Source organism: Balaenoptera musculus, chromosome 1 (assembly GCF_009873245.2).
Source record: "Balaenoptera musculus isolate JJ_BM4_2016_0621 chromosome 1, mBalMus1.pri.v3, whole genome shotgun sequence".
Taxonomy (NCBI): Eukaryota; Metazoa; Chordata; class Mammalia; order Artiodactyla; family Balaenopteridae; genus Balaenoptera; species Balaenoptera musculus.
In genome coordinates, this window is record NC_045785.1 from 75,201,467 (window position 1) to 75,215,913 (window position 14,447).

At 35.5% G+C, this 14,447-nt stretch overlaps 1 protein-coding gene and 1 long non-coding RNA gene across 7 annotated transcripts in view; one reads left to right on the top strand and one right to left on the bottom strand.

Moving 5' to 3' along the window:
- The window catches only part of LOC118881567, a 60,319-nt gene that overhangs the window by 43,315 nt on the left and 2,557 nt on the right, over positions 1-14,447 (top strand). The window contains exons 2-5 of the long non-coding RNA XR_005016568.1: positions 6,087-6,173; positions 6,819-6,892; positions 11,208-11,287; positions 14,292-14,332. This is a non-coding gene — a long non-coding RNA (uncharacterized LOC118881567). The remainder of the gene's footprint in view (positions 1-6,086; positions 6,174-6,818; positions 6,893-11,207; positions 11,288-14,291; positions 14,333-14,447) is intronic.
- COL24A1 (collagen type XXIV alpha 1 chain) overlaps positions 1-14,447 on the bottom strand; it is a 389,657-nt gene that overhangs the window by 1,955 nt on the left and 373,255 nt on the right. For all 6 annotated transcript variants that reach the window (XM_036826641.1, XM_036826634.1, XM_036826651.1 and 3 more), the window contains 4 exons: positions 11,996-12,061; positions 11,185-11,353; positions 5,060-5,169; positions 2,442-2,657 (listed from right to left, as the gene is read on the bottom strand). In XM_036826641.1, the coding sequence (XP_036682536.1) occupies positions 2,442-2,657; positions 5,060-5,169; positions 11,185-11,353; positions 11,996-12,061 (561 nt within the window). The remainder of the gene's footprint in view (positions 1-2,441; positions 2,658-5,059; positions 5,170-11,184; positions 11,354-11,995; positions 12,062-14,447) is intronic.

Sequence of the window (14,447 nt, forward strand, 5' to 3'; positions counted from 1 at the left end):
TGTGGTTACCGTTTATATAGTTTCTTTCATTCCTCTCTTCCTTTCCTTCTAAGCCTTTCTGTTTCTCTTTATTACTGTATGCTCTTTTGTTTCTGGTAAATTCTGTTACGGATCAAAAACTATTTATTATATGATTAAGATTCAAGAAGACAAAATAGAGAAACACAGTTGACTAGTTTTGTGAAGCTTTATATACAGGAGTTTATTCATTTACTCATTCACAGAATTATCATGGTATAAATTTTAAAGTTTGAAGGAGCTTTAGAAATTATCTAAACTATAAATTCCATTTTATGTTAAGGCAATTGAAGCTCACAGAAGATAAATTACCAAAGTCATAAGCTTGGTGTAATAACTAGAATAGAGTTCCCTGTGTAAGACGCTGTCAGATTAACTTCATTAAATCTCAAACAATATGTGTTGAACACTAAGTACATTTGGCACAGTTGAATAAGATGTAATCCTCCATTTCCTTACAGTGCTTGGAAAACATAAAGATGAATAAATTAGTTCTGGCTTCTGAATTCTAGCAACTTATAAGTTTAGTTGGGGAGAGGAGAAACAAACAGCCATAATATAAGACTGTATATGATAAATGCAACATAAATAATGTAGACAATGAGTGCTAAGTCCCTCATTTCCAACTGGAAGTGTCAGGGAAAGCTTTGTGAATTCAGAATTTAAGATGATGGGCCTTAAAGTTTGCCTACAATTTCCACTTGGTTAGAGGGGTAGAGAATGGCACTTCAGAGAAAGGGAATGACCTGAATAGAAAAAAACAAAACAGTTGGAAAAGTAGAATCTGGTTGTGAAAATAAGCCTAGCACGGGGTTTAAGTGCACAGATTTTGACTTGGAACAGATTTTGATAGAAACCCAAGTACAGCTATTCTCTTCACATATAAAATGGGAAGAATAAAAACCTACCTCACAGTATTGTGTGGATTAAATGAGTCTTCAATTAAAAGTCCCTAGCAGTGTAGCATGGCATTGACTTTGGAACTGTACACACCTGGGGTTGACTTCTTGCTCCTCTGCTAATTAGCTCTATGACCTTGAACAAGTTACTTAACCTCTGTGCCTTCACTTTCTTACCTATAAAATGATACTAATAGGAACTTCTTCACAAAGCTGTTATAATTAAATAATGTATGCAGTACATGGTACCTGTCATCTAATAAGTCTCCAATAATTAGTAGTAGGAATTGTTTTTGTTGTTATTATTATTATTATAAATAGATCAGGTGGACCACACTTTAGGGTACACAGTCAGTGAAAGGTAGAAAGGTAGGTTGGGGCCTGACTATTCTAACTGCTGAATAAAGAGCTGATAAGTTTTGATTGTGTCTCATAAATAGTAGTGAGTCACTAAAAGTTTCGGGACAAAATCGTGAAAGTTAAATTAATTTGTTGGTAATATTGATCTCTTCACCTATAGAGAGTGAGCTGTATACTTCTGACTGTTTGCTTATGATTTTTCAAATACCCAAGAGCTGTTTATCTGAAAATGAAATGTGAAAAAGTAAAGCACTCTAGAAATGGTAAGAGATCTTAAATCATGGGCTTCATAGTACACCAGAACAGGAAACCAAGCTACTTAAAGAAATTAGGATGTATGTAAAGTGGACAACCCTGTACTATATAACAGGAGTCAGCAAACTCTTCTGTAAAGGGTTAGATAATAAATGCTTTAGGTTTTGTGGGCCATACAGTCTCTGTCGCACTTGCTCAACTCTGCCATTGTAGTGTGATAACAGCCCTGGATAATAAACAAACGAATGAGTGTGGCTGTGTTCCAGTAGCATATATGTACACAGACGAGTGCTGGGCTAGATTTGGTCTATGGATTATAGTTTGCCGACACCTACTCTACAACGTAATGTTTTAAAATTATAGACTCTTCACTATTATTTAATTTTAATAGGAAAAATGGGCTATGATTCAAATACTCATTTGTAGGGTCAATCTGCCATTATGCCCATTATTTGGTATCAGGTATAGGGACTGACAAAATGAAATAAAGCTGACTTGCCTCTATAACCTGTCTTCCATGAAGTAATGAGATGCAGAATCACAGTGGTAAAAATATAGGAAAGAAATCATTTGTCTATATGCCCTATCTGCCATCTGTCTATCCATCCATCCATCTATCTATGATATAATTATTTCATATGGGGAATAAAAATTAAATTTATGTATTAACACCTGTTTTGCATATAAAACTTCATGGATGACCAGTGGGTGTGACAAAAGTTGATACGATATAAGCAAACAATTGATTCTGAAAAATGTACGGTTATTATACATCAGGCCCATTAAAACTTACTACCCTTCTGTATCTGCAGTTTGCAATTAAAGTCTTACTCATTATATTAATTTTATATAGTTTTATCAATTTTAAGTTAGTTATATTGAACAATTCTAAAAGTGCCATTCCCTTACCTTGCAGTCATCTGAAAGCACTTTAGGTTCAAGTAGAGTGTTTTCTTCGAAAATCTGGCTATTCCATCCCTTGAAACCAATAGTCAATCCTGAGCCACTTGTCTGAGCACTTGTCCACACTGGAGTGTTTAGACAATGAATGGTGATGATATGGGTGGCTTCTGAGCTCAGTAAATGAAGGAAGTTCATCTGGACTTTTCCGACTCCAAACTCCAACTAATGTCATTGAAACAATATGCGAGTTATAAGATATGGCAATTGAAAGACTTATTGTTTGGGGAAACCTGAAGAAAGTCCTTGACAAGCCAGGGGTGGGGCAGGGGGGAATCCCTGATTAATAGCATTTTCTGATTTCCACCCCTATGGGGGGACTTGTAAATACTCCCACCATGGCTGGTTTTAGGCTATCAAGGTAGTGTCATTAAACATGGAGTTCGCAAGAGACATTAATAGTAGGCTCTGCTGAGCAGTATGAGCTGGCTTTAGCATACTACTAGGCTACTAGATATGAACAACAAAAAAAGGAGATACTTTGCATAATGTTATTTAAGATGCATTAATAAATAATTTGTTGTAGATTATTGCTTAAATTTTTTTCATAAAAATCTGAAATTCTGTCTGTACTTTCATTTGAAGATTGATTTTTGAGTTTCCAAAGATAAGTTAAAAGTTGTAATAATAAATTGATTAATTTTAACTATGAGAGCCTTTACAGACAAAGACAGAATCTTAACCTTTGTGTTGCCAGCCCCTAATGCAGTTCCAGTCATACAGTGAGTCATCAGTAAACGTTTACTGCATGAATGAATGAATGCATGAACAAGTATTTACTAATAAAGTGAACGATATAGGGCAACATTGGAGCAAGGAAGTATGACTGCACATTTTCTAGGCTTGAACAAGGAAGCAGATTTTTCTATAGCTTTAGACATCATCATCATCATCATCATCATTATTATTTTAGCATTATTCAATATTTAGCATATTTAGCATATTTAGAATATTTAGAATATTTAGCATTATTCATGGGGATGGTCATAACATAAATGAATAGAAGTAGTTCCTACTGAGGAATTTATGTTGATCTCCAAACACAAAATCAGAGAAATATCAGTTATGAGGTAACAGAGAAGGAAAAAAATAAAATGACAACAAAAAAGCAAAGCTTCAGGGAAAGAGAGGAAAGGCAAAGGAAGAGTATAAGGATGAAAACATGGAAGGATCATCATGAGGAATATTAGACCTGAAGTAATTCAAATTCCTTCATTTTGCAGATGAGAACCACAAACCTGTGAAGTATGTAGCCTTTCTGAGCTTTAGTTTCTTTTTTGGTAAAGCTGGGTATAACCCCGACATGACAGGGGTGTTATGAGGATTTGAGGTGCCCACGGTCATTTCACTAGCCCAGCACCTGGCACAGAGTGGGCTCTCTGGTGGCTCACAGCATCATTCCCCAGGTTTGTAGAGGAAAAGAAATTAGAATCCAGGTTCCAGATTCCAAGTCTACTGTTCTTTCCACTACCTGCGCAGTCTTTCTCAGGTTGAGTTTATGGATAGGAGAGATGGGAGAATTGATTCAGCCAAGGAAAGAATTGGAGTGCAGCTTCTTCACTTGATCCTGTCTTCTTTGCACACCAGTCTCCCCTTTTCTTCCATGATAATCCAAATAAAAATCCTGGGCTAAACCCAGGGGAGTGAGGATGATTGTGCATAGTTCGGAAGCAGGACGATCATGCTGCTCCTCATTAGTTACACAGATTCCATAGGAACCTAAGAATCCTCCCCTCCTGTGCTCTGGGTAACAGTGGTGAATGGCTATTGAGATGAGCTGGTGAAACACCCTAGTTAATGAAGAGGAGCGTTTTAGGAGGAGAGGGCAGTCTAATGATAAGCAGCTGGAGGGACTGACACACTGCATATTTTAGCTGCTGCCTTTCTGTGGTGGACAAAACACACAATAGGTCCGTGTATCAGTTCTTTGTCAATGAGAAAAGTTCTTGGGAAGGCCAAGGTAGTTTAACCAGAAAAAGAAAGAAATGCAGTTTTAGTTTCTTCAATATATGTTATAGGTAGAACTAAGCTTTAGGGTTTAGAAATGCTTGTTATAATATCCAGTGTTACATACCAAACTAACTTTCATTCATTGGTTTATAGAATTATACTTGTAAGAAGTTTTAAATAATATCCAGTGGATGTTTAGGAGAGGTTATTTTTGTGCCCAGTCACCAAAAATAGCAAGCTTTGTGGTGAAATTCCTCTTTTAATCATGATGATGTCTTTTTCAGTAAAACTTAAGGTAACTGATTACTGAGTACAAACACTGCAGCTGTTTGGGAATTTTCTAATGAATGCATGTGCATAAAAACACATGTTTTACATTTTTAAAAGGAATTTAAAAAGCATAGTCAGTAGAGTAAGCCAAGCTAAGCCAGTCATAAAAATACATAATCAAAATGTCAAGATTTAACAGGATTATTTTTAAAAAACAAAAAATTTCTTCCTCATATATGGTAGAGAATATCTTGCTTCCATTCATAAAATTCATAATTATTTAAAATGAAAGAATTAAAAAAATCACTGTTTACTGATAGTGCGCAAGTACTAAATTCAAAACATACCTTTGTCACAGAGACAGGAGATAAACATGTCTGACCACCAGCACTGAAATTGCAGAAAACCTCAATGGCATCTGAAGGGCATCCAAGATTTGGATCAATCCAGTATTTTCCTATTATTGTAAAACATAAAGATATTTAAATGCCATGCTAAAATATATTTGAACTATCCTTACAAATTATCATGATACTTTCAATATATTTTTCACGCTTTTTCCTTTTAAAAAACTTAGAAGATTATAAAGATACTTACATTTAGTCAAAGAATGAAAGCTGCAAGCATTATGTAAAACCAATACTGAAAATACTGTATTTTTCACATACCTGTCAATTTAAGGGCATTTTATAATTTTAATAAAAAATAGGGGCTTCCCTGGTGGCGCAGTGGTTGAGAATCTGCCTGCCAATGCAGGGGACACGGGTTCGAGCCCTGGTCTGGGAAGATCCCACATGCCGCGGAGCAACTGGGCCTGTGAGCCACAATTACTGAGGCTGCGCGTCTGGAGCCTGTGCTCCGCAACAAGAGAGGCCGCGATAGTGAGAGGCCGATGCACCACGATGAAGAGTGGCCCCCGCTTGCCGCAACTAGAGAAAGCCCTCGCACAGAAACGAAGACCCAACACAGCCATAAATAAATAAATTAAATAGATAAATAAATAAATAAATAAATAAATAATATATATATATATATATATATATATATGGAAAAAAAAATAAAATAACCGAATGGCTGAATCTGTTGCTTCATTCTATAGATAAGCGCAGCAACTTAAAGTGAATTGTCTAAAGTTACATAGTTAATAGAAAAGTTGAAATTAATATGGGATATGTGTATATTTTTGTTCTATGTCATTACAGAGCTTAAAAATGAATATATATATTTTAAAAACAGAAACAACTTCTTCAGTCTCTACGAGGAAAAACATATCTTTATGTGTAATATTGATAATTAAAATAAAAGGAATAAACATTTTTTGTTTCCAGAAGAAAAATGTGCAATTAAATGGTTATTTTTGTGCTTTCTTTTCAGATTTGTAAGTGGAAAAAACTGAAATCTCTACAGCCAGTGTAAGCCTGCCAACCTTTGCCTCCACTGAGTGCCCAGGAGAATCAAATGGTGTGTAAAAGACTTCAAGACATATTCAGACTGAAAAGTACTGGGCTAGCGTCTTAATTCTGGAATAACAGGCTCAGAATACTGAAATAGCACCTTATTCTAAACGCAAAGGGCAGGAATTTTTGAATGAGATGGCCCTGCCTTCTTGCATTAAAAAGGCAAGACAATCAAACAGTATTTGTAAAATGTCATTTTCTATAATAGGTAGAAATCCTTGTTTGTTCCATTCCTATCCCACAGCAAAGATTCCTCCAGCTCATCCTGGGCTTCACCTGGTGTATCATTTTAGACTTCCACAACATCCTCGACTATTCTCCCCTCTACTATTCTACTAATTCTTCAAAGTGAAGACTTGTTGAATTGGTACTTCCAAGAGTACGGGACTGTTACAGACAGTCCAGATAGCTGGACCCCACCCCCAGAGTTGCTGAATCATTAAATCTGGGATGGGGCTTGAGAATCTGCATCTAATTCTGGTCCACGGACTATATTTGGAGAATCACTGATCTATTGAAATATGGAAGAAAGGGGTGAAAAAGATCCTAATACCACCTCCATCCTGTTTTTTCCCATTTCCTCAGAATGTTGAACATTTTGTAGTTTGTAGAAATTATAGCTGGGGTCTTTTTTTTTTTTAAAAACCAGGATCTGATCCAGGCTTACAGTCATATCTCGATTCATCATCTCTTCTCCTTCAAGAAATAGTTTCCTACTACTATGTGAGTGAATATATTCTTTATAAAACGTTTTCCTTCAAGCAAGGTCTCATTGTTACATGGGGTGGAATGCTTTGAATTCAGGCATTATGTTGTACAATGGTGAACTGGTAGGGGCTTCATATTTTTTTCAGGGTATGCTGAGCTACAGATAAAGCACTATACCATAATACATCTTTTATAGGCCTAAATGCTCTAACTCCAAATTGGCTCTCTCCTGAGAACACTGCTTCCCCTGCAGCTCTTTCAAGTTCTGCCACAGCCTCTACAGCATTGTGCCTGGGTGGGGAAGGGGTCTTTCTTGCTCCTCGTTGCCACTTTCAGACCTTTCTCCCCACTTTCTCCCTAAAAACACTCCATGGTAAAATTGCTGTCATTGCACTGTATCACCTGTTACCTCTTCCTGTTGCTATCACCAAATTTATTTCTTTGATGATTCTAGCTTTTGGCTAGCTATCACTTTCAGAAAATCTATTTATAACCTAATTCTTCGTGATTTTACATCCACATGGTTGATATTTGCAATACCGACTTCTCAGTGCCTCGAACTCTCTCCCACCAACGTTTTTGTACCCTTCTCCTGTCCTGTGTACTTTAATCATTAACTTATAAGGCCATACCCTAGTTTTTGTTATTACCGACAGCTAGATCTCCTCCATGATTTCACCTCTCTTCTCATTCCAGCTCTTTCCCTCTAGCGTTCTGACTCTAATAATTCTTTGATCCCATTAGGACCTACTATCCATTGATACTACCACTTTTTCATTGTCCTTCATAATCATGTGTTCACTTCTCTTGCTGCCTAGCTTAAAACCCACAGTCCTTTGCTATGATCATTTCCTTAGAGACTTCCTTAACATTCTTGCCCTGCCTCACTTCATTGTGCTTGTCTTATAAAATCCCAGTCCTGCATAAATCCAGTTTTGTGCCTAATCTGTGCCTGTACCTGCACAACTGAATGTGCCTAGAGAAAAACACAACTATGCTGACTGGCCTCACTTTAAATTCAAATGTTTGAAAGGCTGCCAGACAATACTACTATGTTTCCCTAGTTCATTTCCTCCGTCACCTTCCTAGTTAACCATTTGAAACCTTTTCCTATCCTCTCAAGTTAATTATACCTTTCCTTCATTCTTATTCTTGACTGAGAACCTTTCAGTGTCACTGAGACAACTAAAGCAAACTGAAGGAAACTTATATAAGCTCCCATAATGACCTTTACCCATCTATCTGTACTTGCACACATATATTCTGCTTTCCCTCTTATTATTGTGAATAAACCGTGTTCCTAAATAAGGTTCACCTTGTCCGTTAAACCTTCCATTTCAGATTTTTCCTCTCTTATGTTTTCTTTTGAGTCAGCTTCTGTTGTCTGCTGTTTCTGCCTGTTCTCATTCATGGTGTTTTGTCAGCTTGTGTGCTTAGTTATCATTGATTGTGTGCTAGGCACTATATTTGAAAAATTATTTGTGGAAATAATTTGAGCCCTAGGATGATATTATCTTTTATAGAAGAGTTTTGTTTGTTTCTGTCAGGTATGAGGGGGTACTAGCAGCCTGGAATCATCTTAGTCCAAGTTCACAGTTTGAGATTTTCTGAGCAATCTTGATGATGTGAAGCTAGGCTGCAATCTGTACGAATATCTTTTCTTTCAGTTTATTTTTACTCTTAAAGTGGAGCCCTTTGAAAGCCTAAGTCCCCACCTTTTGTGGACTTCAGATTCCAACCTTTTTGACCCCTATCCCCGTGAAGCCACCAAAAGCACTACTTAGTTTCTGAACACACCCAGGGCAAAAGTAGCTCTAAGTATGTGTTCATCTCTCTGCTGTCTTTTTCAAAATATTGGCTTGAAAGTCCCTCACTACTTTGTCAGTATTTGATGCTTTTAACTTAATTTTCAAAAAGTTTCGTTAGGCAAATTGAATTACCTGCTTCATTAATGGGAGTGGAAACTCTCCAGCTCCACCATTTTCTCTTAAAACCTGATACAGTTTTAACTGCTACCATTCCTCTAAACCGCTCTTGCGAAGATCATCAAAGATCTTCCCGTTACTAAATCTAGTAGCCTTTCTCAGTCTTCACCTAACTTGACATCGACCCAGTAGATCCCCTCCTCCTCAGGCAAACATTTTCTTCACTCCACATTCATCTAGTTTTCCTCTTATCTCAGTGACAGCTTCTTAGTCTTCTTCGCTAGTTCCCCCTCAACTCCCTGACCTCTCTAAACACTGGAGAGCTCTAAGGCACAGTTTTTAGAACTCTTCTCTTTTCTTTATTTATCTGTTCTTTAGGTAGTCTTAAACAGTCTCAGGGCATTGGATACTATTTATATGCAAATGACTTCATAAATTTTACCCCTAGCCAGGACCTCACTCCTGAATAGCCAATGACCTACTTGACATCCTTACTTGAATGCCTAACAGACATCTCAAATTAAATACATTCAAAACTGAACTCCTGATCTTGTCTCCAAACTTTCTTCTCTATTCTCTTTTGACAGCAATTCCACTCTTCTAGTCCCTTAGTCAAAAATCTTAGAGTCATCCTTTATCATTCTATTTCTCTCATAACCCACATCCGAATTACCAACAAAAAACTGCTGGCTCTACCTTATAACATATCCAAAGATCTGACCATTTCTTATCACTTCCCCACCGCCAATTCTAATCCAAGCCATCATCATCTCTTACTGGATTAAGAGTAATAGTCTTCTCAATGTCTCCTTCTACCCTGTCCTCATTATATTTGCAATACAACACCCAGAGTAACATTTAAAAAATTTAAGTCAAGTCACGTTATTCCTTTGCTCAAAATCTTCCAGAGGCTTCCCATCTTAATTCAGTAAAAGCTGGAGTCTTTTGAGTAATGTATAAGATCCTGTATAATCTGGTTTCTTGACATCTTTCTGACTTCATTTCCTACCATTCTTCCCCTTATGCACTTTCTTCCAGTCACCTTGGCCTTCTTGCTGATAGTAGAACATGCTAAGTACATGCTCAGGTTCAAGGGCCTGTGTGTTTGTTCTTTCTTCCTGGAAAGCTCTTTCCCCAGATTTCCTGTGGCTTGTTCCCTTACCTCCTTCTGATATTGCTCAAATGTCACTTTCTCAGAGATGCTTTATCTACCTACTCTATTTACCGCTTCACCCCCCACCCTACTTTCTGTCATATCCCCTCTTCCCTGCTGTTTTGTGTTTCTCTATTGCACTTACAATCTCCTAGTGATGAAAGTATTTTTGGGCGTAAAGACTTTTCTGATACCTTACAAGCCATACCACTTAGCTATTTCTCCTATGAGGAAGGCAGACCTTGAATTAGATTTCAGTAATTTGTATGTCCTGTAGTGTCTTTGTTCCTTTCAGTTCTATAGAATTGCATTTTTATACCCTCAAATATGGGAAAGAATCAAATTTGAATTACTGTAGGCAGCTATAACTGTAAATATTATTTGTTTTTGTGACAGTCTAGGGCAGGAAGTATCTATAGAAGTTAAGCATTTTATTAATATAAATAAAATGAATATTTTCACTATACTGTATTCTAAAATGGAAGATGTTTTTGGACAAACATGTATTTATACATATATATATGTATGTGTGTATGTGTGTGTGTATAAAATAAAGTATGGACTGCTATTCATCCTGCAGAATTAAATAACTTAGTTATTTTCAAATCAGCATATATGTCATTGTGTGTTAAGACTAGAGTTTTTACCAAAAAATGATAACTACTAATATTGATTGTATAGCTGACCAGGTAGACCCAATAGAAATTAAAATTAAATGACATATTGTAGCAGACAGGGTTTCCCCTACTTATCATCAGGTAGTGATGGCTCTTCCACTTGCTTTAAACCTTTCCTTGATGGTTCTATTTTTGCACCTCTGGCTAATGGATTTGGGGTATCAATGTGAGGATGAGAAAATTCCAAGAATGACAAGCCACTCCATCTTTATAGTCACTGATAACTGAAATGAGGCATTTAAATTCCATTTTATGTAAAAACTAAGTTTAGAGAGTGTGGTAGAGAGGGCTCTATGATCTCTTTCTTCATGTTGCCATAAGTCAGGCTGTGTAGTAGAAGACCTTTGTAAAGTGAACCCTTGAAAAAGGATACTTTGACCTCAGAAATATGTTTGCCTCTATGAGTACGTATTTGGTTCTTGATGTTAAAATGCCTCTGCCAGGGTTTTATCAAAAATGATAAGGTTTGGAATAAATACACCGCAAATCTCAAACACACTGAAACGATGAAACAAAATCAGATATCAGAGTTTAAGGAAACCAGTAACTTACCATCTGATACTTTGTGTTCACAGTTAAGCAAATCTTTGCAGATTCGTGCTGGGTTATCTCGTGTGCCAAGAGGATTCTTGATGCTGTGCAGTAAATTGCTAAGGTAGTTCAAGGTTTCGAATATCTCTGCACTGTGGTCAATTAAGGTCACTTCAGTATTCTGGTAGCTCTGCCAAGTCATTGTGAGAATCATATTAGCAAAGAAGCTTGGAGTAGTCATTACCAGCCTGTAACCCAAGTGATCAACACGGAGCAAGGCAGAAGAAAAATGTAATTCTCTTGTGTGCAAGGAGTTGGGAGTAGGATGTAAAGAACAGTTTATATTTAACTATAGGCATATTTGTATGTTTTATGAATCTTGATCCTAATAAAAGCTTAAATTCACACTCAAAAGTCTAGTTTTCAAGCTGACATAAAACTTAATTACTATGTCTACTGCATAATTTGAAAAAAACCTATATTATGAATAAATAGAGCTTAAATAAGAAAAATGAGTAGTGATGATAGATAGATCCCATTTTAAGAAATGGCTAACTTCATTTAACTATTTTCTTCTATAGTACCAAATTCTTATTTTAAAAAATCCTTTAACAATATTATATTTTTGTTTTAAATGTTTTCCTTAAAAAACATCTTATGCATATATTTCTGTTTATTAAAATTGCTTACTTTGTCCTTAAAATTTTTTTCATTACTTTTAATCTCTTTTAAATACAGGCTTTGAGATAAAGTCACATTTTGGCCTCTGAAAAAAATTTCTGTTTAATTTGTAGATTGAGAGTGCCAGTGTAAATAAAGCCAGATATATTACCTCCATCTGTAGGGCAGTATGTGATTCAATCAAGGCTTGAATAGCAGCATTGATATCCATTTGTTTCTGTGTAAAACAAAACCATTTGAGATCAGCAATAAGATCAACACTGAGTGCTCTAAAGTAAAGCCTATAAATTCTGAAAGCACTGCTGTTAAAGTATACTAGACTTATTATCTAAAAGGGGTTTGTAACTCTTATGGTTAGACAGATCTTGCAAGTATTGCCTGACTATCTGAAAGGACAATATGCTGCTTTCATCCAAATCTCAAAAGTCTCCTAATTAAAACAGGACCAAAGTCTAGAGCTCTCAAATGAAAAACTATTTGTCTCTGCTGCATGAAAACACACAAAAAAGTTACTCACATGGAAGAAGAATGAAATATGATCCCCTCAGTTAATAAATTGTAAAGTGAAGAATAAATAACTGTAGTAATTTTTAACAGTTACATTCTTGGAAGGAAAATAGAATAAAATATTACTGTCCTGAGGTAGTCACCACATTAGTTTAATCTGATACTTCTGCGGTCTTAAAAACAATTTCTGAAGTTGGAAAAAGTATCATTAGTCCCAAAAGAAATAATACATCATGAATCCAATCTCCTCCTGCATTTAATAAAAGATATTTTTAGAGAAAGACCCAACCTAACCATTAGTATAAAGTCTTTTCGTATTTTATTTTTTAAAAAGCTTGGAAACTAAGAAGCATGAGTTGGGAGAAAGTTCTGTGAAATGGCATCTGTGTGAGCAAATCAAGCGATCTAATTTCTTTCAGAAGGATTGTACTGCTGAGATATCTTTTTACTTGGCAGCCCATACAATAGAAACTCTTTTCAACAGATCTCTCATAACTCATGGTTGGTAATTTGAAAAACTATTTAAAATGATGGGACAATCAACAAAATGTACTCATCTTTGCCTCAACATGTGGTTTTCATATTGGAAAATACTTGACTCATTCTGCATATGGACACTGCCAAACACATATTGAGGATAAAATGGTAAGCAAGCAATACAAAACAAAACAACCTTGCCCCTTGTAGAGCTAAAGTTTAGAGGTCGATAAAGGTATTAATCAAATAATCTCAAAAATACACATTTACAAATTGTGATACATGTTATAAAAGAAAAGTGCATGGACCTATGAGAGAAATTACGGAGTATTAAATCTGCGGGATATAAGAGATTTGGAAGGACTAGATCAGCATAGGCTTCCCTGAGGTGGTGATATTTGAGCTGAGATCTGAAGAATAAATATGAATTGTTAGGAGAAGGGCTGGGAGAGCTTTCCAGGCAGAGGTAACAACTTTGCACAAAGGCAATGAGATAGAAAAGCATGGCCTATTCAAGAAGAAGAAAGGCTTAGCATAAAATGTTCTGTGCAGATTAAATAATTCTGACCATCATTCTTTTGAGAATTGGCAGACTTTGGACATGGGTCACAAAAATATATTGGGACTAAATATGGGCAACTGAATTAAGTAGTAAACAATAGCCACCTTTATATTTTCCAGTTGTTTGTGGTTAGGGCTTTGATCTTAGAAAAACTAGCAATAAGCAGTTCTCAGGCGCTTACAGACTCAGGACCCTTTTGTACTTTTAAATATTATTAAGGGCTTTAAAGAACTTATATTTATGTGAATTATAGCTTTTGATATTTAACACAGTAGGAATTAAAATATAAATTTTAAAACTGTGGTTAATTGCCTTAAAACAATAAATCCATTATATGTTAATATAAATAACCATTTTTTTAATGAAAAATAACTATTTTCCAAACAAAAAATTAGTGAGAAGAGCGGCACTGTTTTACACTTTTGTATATCTCTTTAACGTCTGGATTAATAGGAGATAGCTAGATTCTCATATTTGCTTTTATATTCTCATATTTGCTTCTATATTCAATCTATTAAAATGTTACTTTAGCTGAACTGTATGAAGAAAATCCAGCCTTAAAAGGATATGTAGTTGGAAAAAAGATTATTTTAGTATCCTTTTCAGATAATTGTGGATATTCTCTTTTGATATTATACCAGAACTTGATAAGTGGTAGTTTCTTGAAGGTTAGTTGAAATGTGAAATCTGAAACCATATCTACAACGTATCTATTTTATATTCTTTTATATTAAAATCTATTGATCTATCTTAAACTTTGAAAGAATCATTTACCAATGCATGATTTTAGTAAAAATCATGATTTTTGTTAAAATCATGCATTGATCATTGGAAAATAATGGTTCATGAAATAATGCAGATCTTCCAAAGACTGACACATTTCGTTATGTCATATCAACAGATTACATTCGTTAACATCATCACCAATCTCATCAGAAAAATGTAAGTACTGGTAAGCTGTCAAACTTGTAATAGATAACAAGCATTCCTCAATAGTTATTGTTGCTTGAAAGTTTGAAATTTAACATTGGTATCAAATTGTCAGTTGTTTTCCTTG